Genomic DNA, 17,214 nt, shown 5'->3' on the forward strand with positions numbered 1-17,214 from the left:
ATGTGATCGATTCACTTGTTTTTCCGTGTCTTTGTTGTAAGAGGGATCCGAGGTAGCGTCTGCCTAGTCTGCCATCTTGGCTCCGCCCCCTACAATGTCCCAATGAGTTTTTATTTTGGTTATTTTTCAGTTATATCATTGCCATTGGGTTTTCTTTTTTAAAATTAAGACAAAATTCACATACCATAATGGTTTTTTTTTTTTACTTCTATTTCCTTGTTGAGCTTTGTTATTTTTTGTTTCAAGATAATTTGTAATTACTTGATGAAGTACTTTTTATGATGATTGCTTTAAAATTCTTGTCAGATAATTCCACCGTCTTATTCATCAAAATGTTGGCATCAGTTGATTGCCTTTTCTCATTCCAGTTATAGGTTACCTGGCTTTTGGTACGTGGGGTGATTTTAGATTATATCCTGGACATTATGTCTACTGTATTAGAGAGTTTGAGTCATATCTTAATCTTCTATTTTAGCAGGCAGTCACTGTGCTTGAGTTTAGCACACAGATCCTGGACTGCTTTTGTGGGCTGTGGTTCCAACATTGGTTTAGTTTTCAGAGTCCTGGCAGTGTTATTTTGTTCTGTTTGGTTTATCTGGTGCCATTTGGGACCTGCAATGATCCCTGCTGGTTTCACCTGAGGGAAAAGAAGGTGCTTCTCCAGGCTAAATGACCTGATGCCTCTGGAGGGTGATGGAGTCTCTGGCCCATGGCGATGAAAAGGCTTCCTGGGCTGATGTCTTTGCGGAAGGAGCCCCATTGCTAGTGCCCCTAGCGGCCCAGTGTCTCTCTGGGTAGGGGAGGAATACCTCAGCCCCAAGAAGATAAAGAGGCTTCCAGAATGAGGTGCTTATGGTGGGATCCCCTCACTGGTTCCACAGGATGCCTGATGTCTCTCAAGTGAGAGCCCAGGCTTAACAGGGAAGTAGAGCACTTTCCCTAGACACTTGTCAGGAGAGCTCCCAATTAATTCCCCTTGCTGGTAGTGCCAGACTCCCTTCATGTCAGCAGGACTCTAGTTCCATTTGGGGTAGAAATGAGCCTTCCTAGGTCTCCTTCTGTTGCTTGGGTGGGGTCAAAAAATGCTAAATATGAGTCACTTTCTTCTGTTGGGTGGGAGGTGGTAAGATATCTTGCAACTATGTTGTTCCTCCAGTCTTGGGGTCCCTAAACAGTACGTATTCCTCTTTTCACCTTTCAGAGCTCTCCTCCTGGTGCCATTTGCATTATTTCCTAGGCTTATAATTGTACTTATCAGGGTGGGACAAAAGGACTCTATGCCTTCTTGCACAGACCAAAAGTCAGAATAGAGCATGTTTTATTTCTATCTGCACAATTTCCCCAAAAGCTAAAAGTTTATACCCCGTCCTAGAAGAATTATGTATAAAATCATATGTGCCAGGCTTTAAAAACATTAGCTATTCCGCTGAGTATAGAAGAAGTGGTGGTTACACATAAAGTTATCAAGAGAGTGACTTGAGGACACTGTTTCAACTCCATGGTGTGACAGCTTCTATGTAGCTCCTATATTAATTCCAGTTTGGTCACTATATTCACTCTTTCATTCAGCAAATTTATTGAGTGCTTACTATTTGCCACATTCTGTTTTAGACACTGAGAATGTAGCTGTGAAGGGAAAAAAAAAAAAAAAGAGCTAGAAATCCTTGCCCTTCTGGAAGTTTACATTCTCTAAATCATGAATATTTTAAAGAATATTTTTCATTTATGACCAATTCAAATCATAACAACTATACAGCTTATTGTACATTCACTCATAGGATCAGCTGTCAAACAGCAAGTTCAACTCCCACCTACTACACAAGGAGTCTCACATTCCATTCGTGTTTTTAGTCATTTTTTTATGTGTGAAATTTAACCACATTTGTTAAATGAGCTAGTTAAGTGAGCAAAATAACTGTTAGTAAAAATGTCATTTATGCTAAATTAAATCCAGAGGGTTGAAATCTGTTAAGTGTCCACATATTTAACCAAACACACATATCTTCTTTTGAATATGTATGTTTTGAAATTTCCAGGTGATTTTTTTATTTATTAGTTTTCCTTAAAAAAAGAAAAAAAAAATCATAGCTAAGGGAAGGCCTTCCTTAAGAAGGCTGCTTTATTACAAAAAGGAACTGGTAAATGGAATCCAGGGTAAGAAGGAGGATGAAGATGACCTTGAGTGATGAAGTTTGAACCTGGGTGATTAGGAGAATAGCCATATTTTAAAGAGAAATATTAAAATCATAAGTGGAAGTGATTTTAGAATGCAGGATGATTAATTTGATTTTGGATATGTTAAGTTTGAAGTGACAGTAAGCTATCCAAGTAAAAATGTCCCAGTATGAAGATTTTAAAATAGGACTTGGGTACAAATCAAGTCTGGTGTAATCTAGGAGTCAGCTGCAAAAGAGTGAAAGTTGTAGAAAGGGGTGAGATCTTGGGGGAGGGGTGGAAATGGGCTTGGAGAGGGAGGTTGAGAGAACTGAGGATTGAACCTCAGGAACAAATTAAGAGTTCAGCTCCAAGCATCTGCTTTTCTCTCTCTTTAAACTCTCTTAGTGATTTCATCTAATTATAGAGTCAACTTGGCTAAATAAACATGTTCCCTATTTATGCTCTTGCAATTTTGGCCTGCCCTGATATGAAGACATAAAGATGCAAATGAAATAAAATACAGAATACTCGAAGTAAACAGTTAAGGAAGCCACATTCTGTACAGGCAGAGAAATAAGAACATTTTAGGACTACAAAGACAGTTCTATGGAAAAACTAACTTGCTATCTTCTAGTTTTTGTAAAATTTTCTAGCCTAGTATTTGTAGGAAAAAAAAAATATTTTAGAAGCTTCAGAAATTAACTCTGGGATACCTGAAGGACTTGTAAACGTTGGATGTGGTCCCATAAAAACTCAGAACATATGGTAAATATAAAGCAAATATATCTGAAGAGTCAGGGAGTAAGCAGCCAAAAAAATACTTTGCACATGCTCATATTTCTTGAACAGGTAAGTTTGAAAAGGAATAAACTCACAAATTAAGATAAAAATCATGACGTATTTTGGGTCTCTGTTGTGGAAGATTTTGAAGAGCATGCATATCATAGAGCAAAACATTCCTAGTAGTCCTAATGAGAGAAACAGAGAGGCTTTAAAAAAAAAAAAAAAAAAAACTGAAGCTATAACATTTTTATAGCAAAGAGAAGGAATGACAGGAGAGGGAAAATGGTGCAGACAGGCTGACTGGTGTAAAGTGAAGATGAAGAACATGTGCAGGATTCTTATTGCCTCTTAAGAAAATACACAAGGAGAAACTCCCATACAAGACATTTTCAGTCATAGGAGACATCTTGATGAGTGTGATGAATAAAGAAAGAAGAGGCTGGATTGGAGATGGAGCAGAAAAGATGCTTGTTGAGAAGTTGATGTAGTAGTCATATGCAGCACACTTTGTTGTTTAGAAGTTGCAAGGAAGAGATTAACTAGTAAAGAGAGGTTCATAGCCTCTGTATTTAAAAAAATTATATAATTGAGTTAAACCACAGGCTATTATGAAAAAAACTTCTGAGACTATTAAACCCTCTGTGATGAACTGAATTGTGTCCCCCAAAAATGTGTATCAATTTGGCTGAGCCTCGATTCCCAGCATTGTATGGTTGCCCACCATTTTGTGATTTAATATGATTATTTTATGTGTTGTGAATTCTAACCACAGGCTTGCTGGTGAATGGGATATCTCTGGGCGCTTATGGGTGAAGTTAGTCTTGCCAACCTACGGAGCAAAAGGGCTGAGTGCCTTCCAACTGAGGTTTACTGGTGGAGTGGGGAGCCTCCAGGCACTTATTGGTAGAGTTGAAGAGCTTTGGAACTCTAACCCGAGCAGGACAGATGCTGGGCTGGCCCAAGAGGCCTGATGGGGTGAGAGGCCAAGCAACTAGGAAGCAGATGCTGAAGAGGAAAGGAACACAGGAAGCAGAGCTGCCTCAGTCTCAAAGGGTAGTGCCATGACCTCTGGGGTCTCAATGAGTGGAGCCATGGCCTCCGCAGTTTCAAAGGTTGGGGCCACAGCCTCCTAGGCTTCAAAGAGTGAGATGTTCGCCAACTCGGTTCCAGAGTGTGGTGCTGCCTTTCACTAGTGCCAGCAGGATGTGGCCAGATCCACTGCCCAAAGCTCAGGGGGGTGGGGCTGCTGTGTCCAAGGGGCAGAAGAATGGGGCATGCCAGGGCTGAGGGAGTAGGGTCACAATTCAGATGGGCTAAGAGAACGGGGCCACCCAAATGCAAGGGAGCAGAGTCGTCATTCCAGTGGGCCTGGTAGATGGAGCTGAAGCCTAGGGTTGAGAGGCCTTCACCCAGAATCCAGAGAGTGTGGCCAACATCCAGGGTCTGGAGAGCATGGCAACTGCCTAAATGGTCTAAGGGATTATTTTCAAGCCTTGATGGCTAACGTAATGTGTTTTGTTGACTTGCTTAATGCCTGTTATCCTTTCTTTCCCTCCGATTTGCCCATTTGTAATGGAAATGACTACCTTGTGCCTGCTCCACTATTGCACTTTGAAAGCAGATAATTTGTATTCTAGATTTGACAGATGAAGGGGAATTTTGCCCCAGGATGGAATTTGGACATGGAGTTGATAACAAGCCTTTTGGGATGATATGATGGGATGAAAGAGTTTTACATGTGGCAAGGACATGAATTTTGGCAGGGCCAAAGGGTGGAATGTTATGGATTGAATTGTGTCCCCCCCGCCCCCAAATGTGTATCAACTCAGCTAGTCCACGATTCCCAGTATTGTGTGGTTATCCACCATTTTGTGATCTGACGATTATCCTATGTGTTGTAAAACCTAACCTCTATGATGTTAGTGATGCAGGATTAGAGGCAGTTGTGTTAACGAGGCAGGACGCAATCTATAGGATTAGGTTGTACCTTGAGTCAATTTCTTTTGCGATATAACAGAGATAATTGAGATATAGCAGAGAGGAGGCATCCTCATGTGACCAAAAATTAAGAACCAGGAGGGGAGTGTGTCCTTTGGACCTGGGGTCCCTGCGCTGAGAAGCTTCTAGACCAGGGGAAGACAGATGACAAGGATTTTCCCCCAGAGCCGACAGAGAGAGAAAGCCTTTTTCTGGAGATGGCACCCAGAATTTGGACTTCTGCCCTCCTAGACTATGAGCAAATAAACTTGTTTGTTAAAGCCATTCACGTGTGGTATTTCTGTTATAGCAGCATTAGATAACTAGGAGATACTTACTCAATATCAAAGTCTAAAGCTATTAGGCAATGAGTGTTATAGCTGGTGGCCTAACAGTTCCACTGAAGACCAAATTATGGAAAGTTACCTTTTGTCACAACATAACCAAATCAGGAAAACACACTTAAACCACTTGGTCTATGTGGGCTGAAAACTAGATCTTTATTGTGCTATCTTGGTTTATTTGGCACTGTTTTGGTACTAAATTTTAAAGTGATCAAAACAAAAGAGCAACCAGAGTTATTTTAGTTTGGGTGCAGATATAAAAACTGGCCTGCAGGATGCACCCTTTACTATGTGCTTGATGTTGGCTGAAATAGTAGTTGCTTTATTCTGTGCTGCCAGAGGTAGAATTAAGCCTTAGTTTCATGTCTCTGTCTTCAGAAATCTCTAACTTGACAACTTATGATGTGAATGAAGTTGGGATTGGAGTAGAAGACAGATTATGAAATCCTGAAAAATTCTACCCACCACTAGTGTGCTGACTTGGCTGCTCTTGATTCTAACATCATCCATCTTCCTTACATCCTACATGGGGTGATACCTCCTCTGTCAGGGCAACTTAAAAGCCCCTCTATGAAATAAGTTTACGTCTTTAAAAAGTTGGATCACATCAAGGAATGGTTCACACTGAATTTTTTTTTTTCTTTAAAGTGCTGGATAGTCCCTCATTTTTCAACCACTGTTTTTGCCTCTTTAAAAGAATTTATCTTGTGACAGAAATCAGTTGGCAGTAGTCAAGAGAGAAATATTTTCTCTCTTTTCAAGGCAGTGACCACTGTGCAAGTCTGACTTAATAGGCAGAATATTCAGGATCTTCTGAAAAGGGCAAACTGACTCCTGCAGTAACAAGCTGACCCACTCCCTCTCTGCTGTCACTGGGCCTCACTCTCTGCCACCAGGGATTATCAGGCTCTGACTCCTTCTCCTAAAATGACTACCCAGCTCCTCTTCAAAATCATTTTCCAATATAACTCAGTATGTTCGTATTAATTCATTTGATCATTTCTTTATTCAATTTTTGGGGTCCTGAGAACGTATTAAAAGCATGAGGCAGAGTAACAAATACCTTAAAATTATCTAAAAAGAGCAACAGTGGTGCAAAAGGGAGAACAGAAAATCAGTTTGCTGTTAGAAATGGCAAGGATTTACATATGTATTGTTCCCTTTAAAAGGACAGGCTGTATTTTCCAAAATTCTGAATACACTGACTGTAAGTGCAAATATCAGAAAACAGACTTTCCAGGGCAAAGTTTATGCATATTAATGACCAATAACATAGACATTCAAATAAAATTACATTTTACAAATTATGCACGTATATGTATCCTAATTAAACGGCACTCTGGTAAATATTTCTTCATGAAAGTGAGAGTTTTATGCTTGCTACTATATACTTTCTATTATGAACTAAGGTCAAAAATCACCATGTGCCCTTGAGTATTTTCAAATATTCAACAGTTTAAAAATTTCACAAAGCTGTATTGTCTTCTAGTTTGTAAATCAATGTCTCCATAGAGCTTTCATGTGTTTACGGTTGGTGCGCTGTAACTCAATACTCATTGAACATTGCTCATAGGGCATACAGAGTAGAACTGCCCCCATAGAGTTTCCAAGGAGTGCCTGGCGGGTTCGAACTGCCAACCCTTTGGTTAGTAGCCGCAGCAATTAACTGCTACGCCACCAGGGTTTCCCTCATGGGCATAGGGCACTGTAATATAGTATAACTATAATCATAGAGATTATTATAATAAAACTCAAAAGCTTTCGATTTGTAACCTTTCAGCAGTGAAGAGAACCTACATGAGTGTGCCAGAGTGATCTGATTGTTGTATACTGAAATTCATGACACTTGTAATAAGGTCTGTCTTTAGAGACATACACAAAATGCAGACGTGTGGTGCTTGATGTATCTGTGTTGGCCTAGAGCTTTCCTATGTCCATATTAATCCATGAGTTCTTAAAAAAGGTAGGAAGAATGATTGCTTTTTTAAGAATAAAAATATGAATTAAAACTTTGTGATATAATTTCTAGTCGTTTATTCTCATTTTCTACTCTTTGTCACTTGCTTTTATCACTGGAATTAAAGCCAAAAGGATGCATGATACAAGATTTAGTCTAATCTGATTAGAAAGCCTAATTTCAAGAAGTCTACCAAATAGCAGAGAAAGTTATAAAAGTTAATTCATAAAATAGAGCCATATGGAATTTTAGTCCCATGTTATGTTCCTTAGAATGTGATGAGAATAAATGCAACTAACAATAAGCAGAAAAAGCAAGCAAAGGCAAACTCTGATCACAGCAAACTAAGGGAAGTGTGTACACAGGGAGTGGGAACAAGAGCTCTGCCTTTCGGATGGGTAGAAGATAATCAGATACTCAAAAAACCCACTGCCGTCTAGCCACCTAAATTTTCTGACACCTCCTGATGGAGAGCTAATCAAGAATGTAGGTTGTTTTTTGTTTGTTCATTTGTGTTTTTTTTTTTTTAACATATTCTTTAGGCTGTTGTGTGAGCTGAATGATGATAATTTGGTTTAAAATAGTAAATGCATTTGTTTAGATAAAAATAAAGAAATGTAAAAAGGATTGAAATTAAGTGAAACAGTCAATATTTAAAACAATCTAGAACTAGAATCATCTTAGAATTAGGAGCAATTGTTTAATAAAAATGTAAAATGACAGGGTTTGTAAAACAACTTCTTTAATTAGCATTCAAAAAAAATTTCTCAGGTTCATTATACTATGCCTGTAGACATTTTGTAAAATCTTCATGTAGCATTAAAATTCAAATATTCCAAATCTGTCTGCACCATGTTATAAAAAGAATAATAAAAAAAATAAACCAAATGCGTTGCCATCAAGTTGATTCCAACTCATAGCAATCTTATAGGACAGAGTAGAACTGCCCCAAATGGTTTCCAAAGGGCACCTGGTGCATTCAAACTGTCGATGTTTTGGTTAGCAGCTGTAGCTCTTAACCATTACACCACCAGGGTTTCCATAAAAAGAATATTTTACATATATATTCAACAATTTCATATGAAAATATATTATCCACTAAGTGTAACAAAAAATTTCATTCGACAAAGTACAGCAATATAAAATTAAGGAAACAAATTCATAGTATTTTTGTGAAAAATTCCAAACTCCTTATTAAAAAAAGAGTAAAATAATTCAGTCAAAACTAATTCAAAAAAGAATTTTAGGATCATTATCTGGATAGTCACACTGTGACTATCTTTCAGAATTATTTCAAAATAGGATTTTGATTAGTTTAGCTACTATATGCACATTGAGACTATTTCCAAGTAGGCAATAACGCTGCTTCACTGTTACATTCTCAGGAAATCCTAGAAAAGAGAAACGATAATTTATATTACAATCATTTGTAATATTACTTTCCAGATATAAAAAGATGCATCCTTTAGTAAGAGCACAAGTGGCTATTTACACAAGAATTTAGAGCCAAAAATACTATATAACTTCACATTGTCTACAGAATGTGATATTTTCACTTAGTGTTACACAGTATTATAGTATGTTCAGCATACCCATATATACAAATCACATCCACAGGACTCATAGTTATTCACATATCAGTGCACTTTAGGAAAAGCAGTGGTTACTATTATTTCACATTTCTTTTTATTTATAACACCAATATTTTTAGATATAATTCACATACCATAAAATTCACCTTTTTAAAGTGTACAATTCATAGTTTTTTAGTATAGTCACAAACTTTTACAACCATTGCTGTTGTTTTAGTTGCTGTGGAATCTGCTCCGACAGATAGTGACCTTAAGTACAACAGAACAAAACATGGCCTGGTCCTTCGCCACCTCCATGATCTTTGATACATTTGAGGCCATTGTTAAGGTTACTCTGTCAATCCATTTGAGCGTTTTCCTCATTTTTGCTGACCCTCTACTTTTACCAACCATGATGTCCTTTTCTAGCAATTGATCTTTCCTGATGATGTGCCCAAAATAAGCAAGACAAAGTCTCGCTATCCACCCTTCTAAGGAGCATTTAGGTTGTATTTCTTCGGGCAGTACATAGGCTATGCTCAACCACTACCTAATTCCAGATCACTTTCATCACTTAAAAAAAAAAATCCTGTACCCATTAGCAGTCATTCCCCATTTCCCCTTGTCCCCTATCCTTCCTCTCCCCTATTCCTGTCAATCACTGCTTTCTGTTTCTATGGATTTACCTCTTCTGGATATTTCACATAAATGGAAATCAACAATAAATTCGTGGTCTTTTTGTGTCTGGTGTCTTTCACTTAGCATAATGTTTTTGAGGTTCATTCACATTGTAGCATGTACCAATACTTCATTCTTTTTTATGTCCAAATAATATTTGACTGCATTAAATGCACCACATTTAGTTTTTCCATTGTTGATGGGCATTTGGGTTGTTTCTACTTTTTGGCTATTGTGAATAAGGCTATTATAAACATTTGTGTATAAGATTTAGTGTGGATATGTGTTGTCAATTCTCTTGGGTATATACCTAGGAGTGGAACTGCTGGGTTATATAGTAATTCTATATTGAACCTTTGAGGAGCTGCCAGACTATTTTCCAAACCATCTGTGCCATTTTACATTCCCATCAGAAGTGCCTGAGGATTCCAATTTCTCCACATCTTCACCAACACTTGTTATTTTCCAATTTTTTGATAATAGCCATCCTAATGGGTGTGAAGTGGGATCTCGCTTGGGGTTTTGATTTGCATTTCCCTAATGACTGATGATGTGAGCATCTATTCATATGCTTTTGGCAATTTGTATCTCTTCTTTGGAGAAATGTATATTTAAATCCTTTGCCCATTTTTTAACTGGATCATTTGTCTTTTTATTGTTAAGTTGTGAGAGTTCTTTATATATTCTGGATACAGTCCCTCACAATAGATTTTATGCTCTGCTTCCACAAATTGACTTTCTCATGTTGGGCTTCTATTTCTTACACTTTTTCTCAACACAAACTGGCCCACATATACTATACGTGCTGAAACAAAGCCTTTCAAATATCAGCATAAAAAATAGCCATGCATAAGACTGTACACTACAATGCTAGTTACAATGTCAAGAATTCTCATTTAGTATCCTCTGGCATAGCAACTAAATTTAAAAAATTAAATTAATAAAATAAAGGAAATAATTTTAAAAACATTAAGAATAGCAAGGTTTCACACACTTGTAAGAACCAGAAGATAGAGCTGGTTATGGTAAAGTTGCTTCATCAACACTTAACATTATATTTGCTGCAATAAAATAACAGTGATTACGAAAATAAAGCTATAGTTGCAATAAACATGATCACCTATTGCTGTTGTAATGAAAATATGTCTTAGGTAAGCACATTGCTCAATGTTATCTAAAAAATTATTTAGTTCAAAGTAGCCAGAGGTTCAAATGTATTTATAAACAAAGCATTTAGTATATTCCAGGGATGATCTTTGAAATATTAAGATTACATTAGAGGGGAAGGAAGGTTTAAAAACAAATAAGTCAGATTTATAAAAATTTTATGTTAATGAGTAGGAAAAATTACATAATTTCCTTAAGTTAAAAGGTGATTTTTTAAAAACTGAGATGTATTAAAAATAACAATAAATACTAAGAAACACACAACTAACAAGGTCAAGATAGTAGCTTTCATCAAATAAGTGCAGGTTAGAGTCCCTCTGTTCCAAAGCCTACTATTTCACACACACATGCCACCAGTCACAAAGAGAACCAGGATGAACTGCAAAAGGGATCAATGCAAATCCACCATTGCCAGCGGACACACAACGCCCATTTTGGATCCAGAGTCAGTAATATCAGAAATGCACATGAAGCAAGCTTGACTGTACAAATGTACCACGTTTCAAAATAAATTTAAGCTATTAAAAGGTTTACTTTTATTTACTATACATAGATATCTTCAGATAACTATGGAAAACTATTTTACTCACATGAAATTCAAAAATAATGAGAAAAATATTTATAGTAAAAAAGCTATAAAAGCAAATAAATGTCTATCGTTTAAAAATAAAAAAAAAAAACTAACACTTAAATTTTTTTCTATGTGTCAAGGATTGTCTAAGCATTTTCTTTTAACTTATTTAACTGTCAAAGTAGGTGCTAAAATTATCCCCATTTTACAGACGAGTAAATTGAAGCAAAATAAGTTAAAGCTGACTAGGATTCGAATTTGGACATCCTGGCTCTGGGGTCCTATATTCCTTAAGAAGTTTCAGTGTTATCAAAGTGACTAGTACTTGAAAAAACAAGCAGTAAGTTTTTATGAGACAGTCAATCTCTTTTTTCATTTTAGTACTATATAAAATACCTCTGATTGCTCAAGTCCCTAACACTTTTTTTTTTTAAAAAATTGGAAAACAGACTGGGAATTACAGTTCTTGAGCTGAAATCTCAGCTCTTTGTTTTGTGATGTTCTCACTCACTTTGGGATAGACAAGGAAAGTCTGTGTTTCTCTTAATAACACTCCCCAGGATATCTGGGACTGAATGAGATCACCAGGAAAAAGGCATGGAGTGCTAAACAAACCTGGTTGCTCTGACTACAGCACGAGAATCTACTACCAAGAGAGCAATCAAATTATATTGGCAGCTTGTTCCCAGTGTACAGAAAGTACTGTACTCTAAAACCTCATCTGTAAATCCATTACTGATTACTTAAAACATGATCTATTTAACACATTAAGTACTTCAAGAATGGTACTATATTCATATTACAGCAGCACTGGATTTAGCAAAGTTTGGCTTTTCTGTGGGGGGAAATTCATTCAAACTTACAGGGCAAACAAATACACACTTCCTCCCTCTGTAGCCCTAGAAGCGCGTTAGGGAGGTCTACCCCCTTTCCATGAGCCGGGTACCGGGAGCACACCCATGCCCGGCCCTAAGAAACTGGTGGCTCCTTACAAGCTGAGCGTACCAGCCCGCTGAAGTGGAATCACACAGTGTGGGCTGGGGCTGTTCTAAGAAGGCAAAGGCAGTGTGTCAAATTTCTTAACACAATAATCCCTGGATTGCCCTGACTGTATGTAAATGGGGTTAAGGCTTTGTCTTGCTCACTCTACAACTTCATTTTTACTCTTGAGATTCCTTGCTTCAGATCCTCTCACCTTTTCTTCAATTCAGGATCTACGCTCCTGAGTCACCCTTTCCTTCTGTTAGGAAAGCTCCTTCCTAGGCCCTTCTCCACCTTCTCCCCTCTCCACTTAAATCTTGTAGGAAAGAAAAATGGCACACATTTGGTAAGGGTGTGTCTTTGAGAAGAGTAAATACAAATACACCTTCCACAAAAAAAAAAAAAAAAAAAAAAAAATCCTTCATAAAAAAGACAATCCTAGGCATTCTTTCACAAGACCTAGTGTGGTATTGCTAGGATAGGACCTCTGGAAGCAAGAAAACAAGCTGGAGAAGGGGATGCTATTAAAAACAAACTGTGCAGAGAGGTGAATTGCTGATTTGCCACTTCTGCCACCACACCCCACCTGGACCACTGCTGGAATAAAGGGGGAGAAGAACTGAGTGTGAAGGGAATTAACTGAAGCAGTTATAAGGAGAAGGAGGAGGAAAGGAAAATGTAAAACATCTAGCTGGCCCAGGGTTTGTTCATAAAACACACATGTGAGTCCCTAATAAATTCTGAGACCTTTAATAAATGAAAACTACAGTCTGTATGTAGCCTACATACCGAACTCTGGAGGAAATCCAAGAAGATTTGCTATTTCTTTAGGAGTGAAATATCGCAGTTTAAGCATTAACAATTTTGTTATCTTTTCTTCTTCCGACAAATTGCTGAGAGATTTGTAGATACTCTCAATCTGTAAGAAAACACCCAAGATAACTGATAAAGTAGTGTGCAACTAGATTTCTTAAAATAAGATTACCTATTGTGACAGTTTAAAAATGATGGACATATACACATAGTAGCAAAATGCACTCCACCGGGCAAAATGTCTCTGTGTAATAAACTACATATTTCTCTTGTAACTGGCCAACTCTGAAAAAAGAAAAAAATGCTTGATGTTGAACAGATCAGAATACTTTTCAGGATTTTTCATTTTTGATCTCTCTCAAAAAAATTAAATAAGAATGTAAACAATAAATGACAATATGGTATAAAAGAAATGTAGTGAAAGATATAAAGGAAACTTGACAGACAGATGGTGTCAATTCTATAATGCTAACAAGTAGATCATTATAACATTTATTGTTTATAATAAATTTCACCAAATAAAGATTTTTTAAAAAAGATTAAATACTTAAAGAAACGATTTCTCAAATCCAGACATAATTTGCTCAGGATAGCATCTTACCAGGGGTAAAGTTTGTTAACAGTAAGAGCTGCAAACAGCATGAAGAAGACAATGTAATTTCACTTTAAAACTATATAAAACTTGCCATATATCAGGCTTGTAATCAACCATTACATCATGAAGGATTTACAGCTGAAGTATTAAAAAAGGACACTTCTATAACACAGACTTTTTTAACCTTAAAAGGCAGTTTTATATTATGTGCCCCAAAGAAAGGTCAAAATATTAAGATTTATGTATTATTTTAGAGAACATTAAACACTGAGGCTGAATTTTAATCTGCTATTTATAAAAAAAAAATTTTTTTTTATTTATGGAATAAAGAGAAATGCCGATGGTAAGAATAAGAAAACAGGAAAATTAAAATGTAGAACATTCCTTGTAGATAAACTCATATCCAGCGACAAGATTTACTCTGTAGTGAAGAATCATATATATAGATATAGATATCTCTATGAATATATATACACATATATTTATTCTTAGGCGAACACATAAAATTATTTCAACATTCTTAAAGCACTAAACATAATTTTATTTGAAATATTATTTTCAAATATTTTAATTTACTTTTAAAACTTACATAGTACCTGTACATCTTCTGCAGTTTGTAACACAGATCCTGTCCCTTCTATAAATCTTCCATAACTGAAAAATTAACAAAATATTATAGAGCACAGAACATATTTGTTGTGCTAAATTTCTTAAAACGCTTCTTGAGATAGTTAATCAATCGATATAGTTACATCATGCTGAAATATTTTGAATAATATTACATAAGTATGCCTTATAATTTAAAAAGCAGTAGGTAAAGGACTAGGTAAGATCTTCCTATTTAAACTTCTCAGCAACTAAATGCGGCAGTATTCTGAGCTGTGTAAACACCGTTTAATTAGGTCCTTGTATTAGCTGTCATTTCTTTAAAGTTCACCACTAGAAAGTATGCACTGCTTAGGACTTTGTATTCAAATGCCATTCAATATTGGCCATCTCTGCCACATTAAACCAAATGTTATGTAGGTGAAAATAAATTGCTCCTATTTTTTATAATGCCCAAATCATGATTTCATCTCAGCAACATACAAGCTTATTTAGCACACTCTGGCACACACAGCCCACGGAGCCTGTGTCTGTCTCTCACTGTAATGAAGCATGTTGTTATTGTCTTTTTCACACAATTAGACTACTGTATAAAAAATATGTTCACAAAAAGTATAAAACACTACAGAAATGCAAGGTATTAGTAATATTTCTTTCTCTAAGATCACTGCCAAGCTGGCCGTTGAATATACTACCATAATTTTTTCCCTAACACCTGTTGTCATCGAGTTGATTCCAACTCATAGCGACCCTATACAGCAGAGCAGAACTGGCCCATAGGGTTTCCAAGGAGCTCCTAGTGGATTCAAACTGTGGACCTTTTTGGTTAGCAGCCATAGGGAGGATGGCGAGACTACATCTCACATATTTTGGACATGTTGTCAGGAGAGATCAGTCCCTGGAGAAGGACATCACACTTGGTAAAGTAAAGAGTCAGCGAAAAAGAGGACAACCCTCAATGAGATGGATGGACACAGTGGCAGCAACAATGGGTTCAAGCGTAACAACAATTGTGATGATGGCGCAGGACTGGGCAGTGTTTCTTTCTGTTGTGCACAGGGTCACTATGAGTCGGAACTGACTCGACAGCATCTAATAACAACAACAACATGTGAATAGAAAAGTTCTCTATGTACTGATATGAAATAATATCAGATTTATACTATGCAGTAAAAAAAATAGGTATGTAATAATGTATAAAAGTATGTTACTGTTTACTTAAAGGGGGAATAAAAATATACATGTATATTTAAATACAACCTCACATATCATACCTTTGGAAGATTATACAGTAAACTCATAGCACTGGTTGCCTGTAGGAAGGAGACTATATGGCAGAGGAATGAAAGTGGAAGGAAGTCTTAGAACCATTGTACCTTTTGAATTTTGAACCATGGGAACATATTATTCAAAAATCTGAATAAAATTTAAATTGAGAAATTAACGTGTTCCAGGTGATTCATTTTTATTTCTTTAGATTCAAATTTAATTTCTTCTTATATACATTGATCATGAGAGAAGATACAAATTTTGAGGTCTGATGTGCCACGACAAAAAAAAAAAAAAAAAGTGTTAAACAATTAGCAGTTCACCATCTATAGAACCGTATTTCCACCAGGGGTAATGGAGCTCCTAGGAAGGTCACCAGACAAAAGGCACTGTCCTTTATGAGCATTTTTGTGGGTTGTGCACATAATGTTCTGCCAGAAAGAATGTTCACTTGTGCATTCTACTGGAACACGAAGCACGCAATTAAGGGTGAAAAAAAATCATTCTAGCAGAAACATTTTATAAAATGCTCCTTGTTATTTTCGGAAGAACTAAAAAAAAACATAGCTATAAGAACCTGGTTATTTTGGATGTATCATGAACAGAGTCTCTTTAAAACCTACCCTTTTGTAAAGCATGTGGATCTTCTGCAAGTGGGCTTAACAATATCTAAAATAAAAGCATATCGCTGCAATAACTTTGGTGACAAAAAGTACTGATTTATGTCAATGTCATGTTCAAGAAAATCTTTTAGCATCTGAACAGAGAGATCACTGTTCTGTTGATGTTTCCTGTCTATTTCTTTTGCGGTTTCAAGCTTAAAAAGTATGGTCTCTTTTCCAGAGCATTGTGTGCTACCATCAAGGCAAATATTTGGTTCAATTTTCTTTTCTTCAGTTTTCTTTTCTGCATCTATTGCATGTTTTTGTGGATTTTCAGATCCAATTTTGGGAAACTCCAACAGTATCTGGAATTAAGTAAAAATATACAAACTGTCAAAAGCTTTATTAAAAATAAAAGACAAATTAATAATATCCAGTCAACATTAGGAGCCCTGGTGGCACAGTGGTTAAGCGTTCGGCTGCTAACCAAAAGGTGGGCAGTTTGAATCCACTGGGCACTCCTAAGAAGCCCTATGGAACAGTTCTACTCTGTCCTATAGGGTCCCTATGAGTTGGAATTGACTCAGGGGCAACCGGCTTGGTTTGGTTTTGGTTAGTCAACATTATGCAAAAATCTCAGTGGCCATTAAAAAGATAGAAATTGTGGTTTGCTTGTTTTTGTACAAGTTATTCATCCTATGGCTATAGTGTCATCAGGTTACTAATGATTTATTTCATGGGGTGACTGCTCTCTGTATTTGTTAATCAAAACATTTAACTAAGTAATAGAAAGCATGTTGAATATAACCGCATCATATTTGGAAAAGAAGTTTAGAAAGCAGTATTAGCATTTCCAGAAAATGTATCTGGATCAAAGCTTGCCATACTCCTTTCATTAAAATGGAAAATTTCCAGGGGCTGAAAGAAAAATAGTGATCAAAAAAAGAAAAGCACTTTTCACGCAGAAAGGTTATTTCTACTCATGAGTCCCTTAGGAAAAACCTGTTTCTGTACAACCCATAATCACGTATAAAGTCTCATTTTGTAAAAGAAAAACAGTTCCAGGAATTTTTAATGATGAAGTCTTTGTTAATACACTTTATACACTGTTTTTGGAACTGTCCATTAAGGGAAAGGGCAAAA

The 17,214-nt window shown here is 36.5% G+C and overlaps 1 protein-coding gene across 6 annotated transcripts in view; it reads right to left on the reverse strand.

The window, feature by feature from the left end:
- Positions 1-3,606: 3,606 nt before the first annotated feature.
- The window catches only part of TRDMT1 (tRNA aspartic acid methyltransferase 1), a 71,073-nt gene continuing 57,465 nt past the window's right edge, over positions 3,607-17,214 (reverse strand). For 2 of the 6 annotated variants that reach the window (XM_064284894.1, XM_064284893.1), the window contains exons 7-10: positions 16,093-16,436; positions 14,191-14,248; positions 12,976-13,105; positions 3,609-8,609 (exon numbers count right to left, since the gene is read on the reverse strand). In XM_064284894.1, coding sequence (XP_064140964.1) covers positions 8,512-8,609; positions 12,976-13,105; positions 14,191-14,248; positions 16,093-16,436 — 630 coding nt within the window. In that variant the 3' untranslated portion in view covers positions 3,609-8,511. Of the gene's footprint in view, positions 8,610-12,975; positions 13,106-14,183; positions 14,249-16,092; positions 16,437-17,214 lie in introns of those variants that run through there. The other 4 variants (XM_064284895.1, XM_064284892.1, XM_064284891.1 and 1 more) reach the window with 4 other exon arrangements.

This window comes from Loxodonta africana, chromosome 4, assembly GCF_030014295.1.
Source record: "Loxodonta africana isolate mLoxAfr1 chromosome 4, mLoxAfr1.hap2, whole genome shotgun sequence".
In the NCBI taxonomy this organism is placed as follows: domain Eukaryota; kingdom Metazoa; phylum Chordata; class Mammalia; order Proboscidea; family Elephantidae; genus Loxodonta; species Loxodonta africana.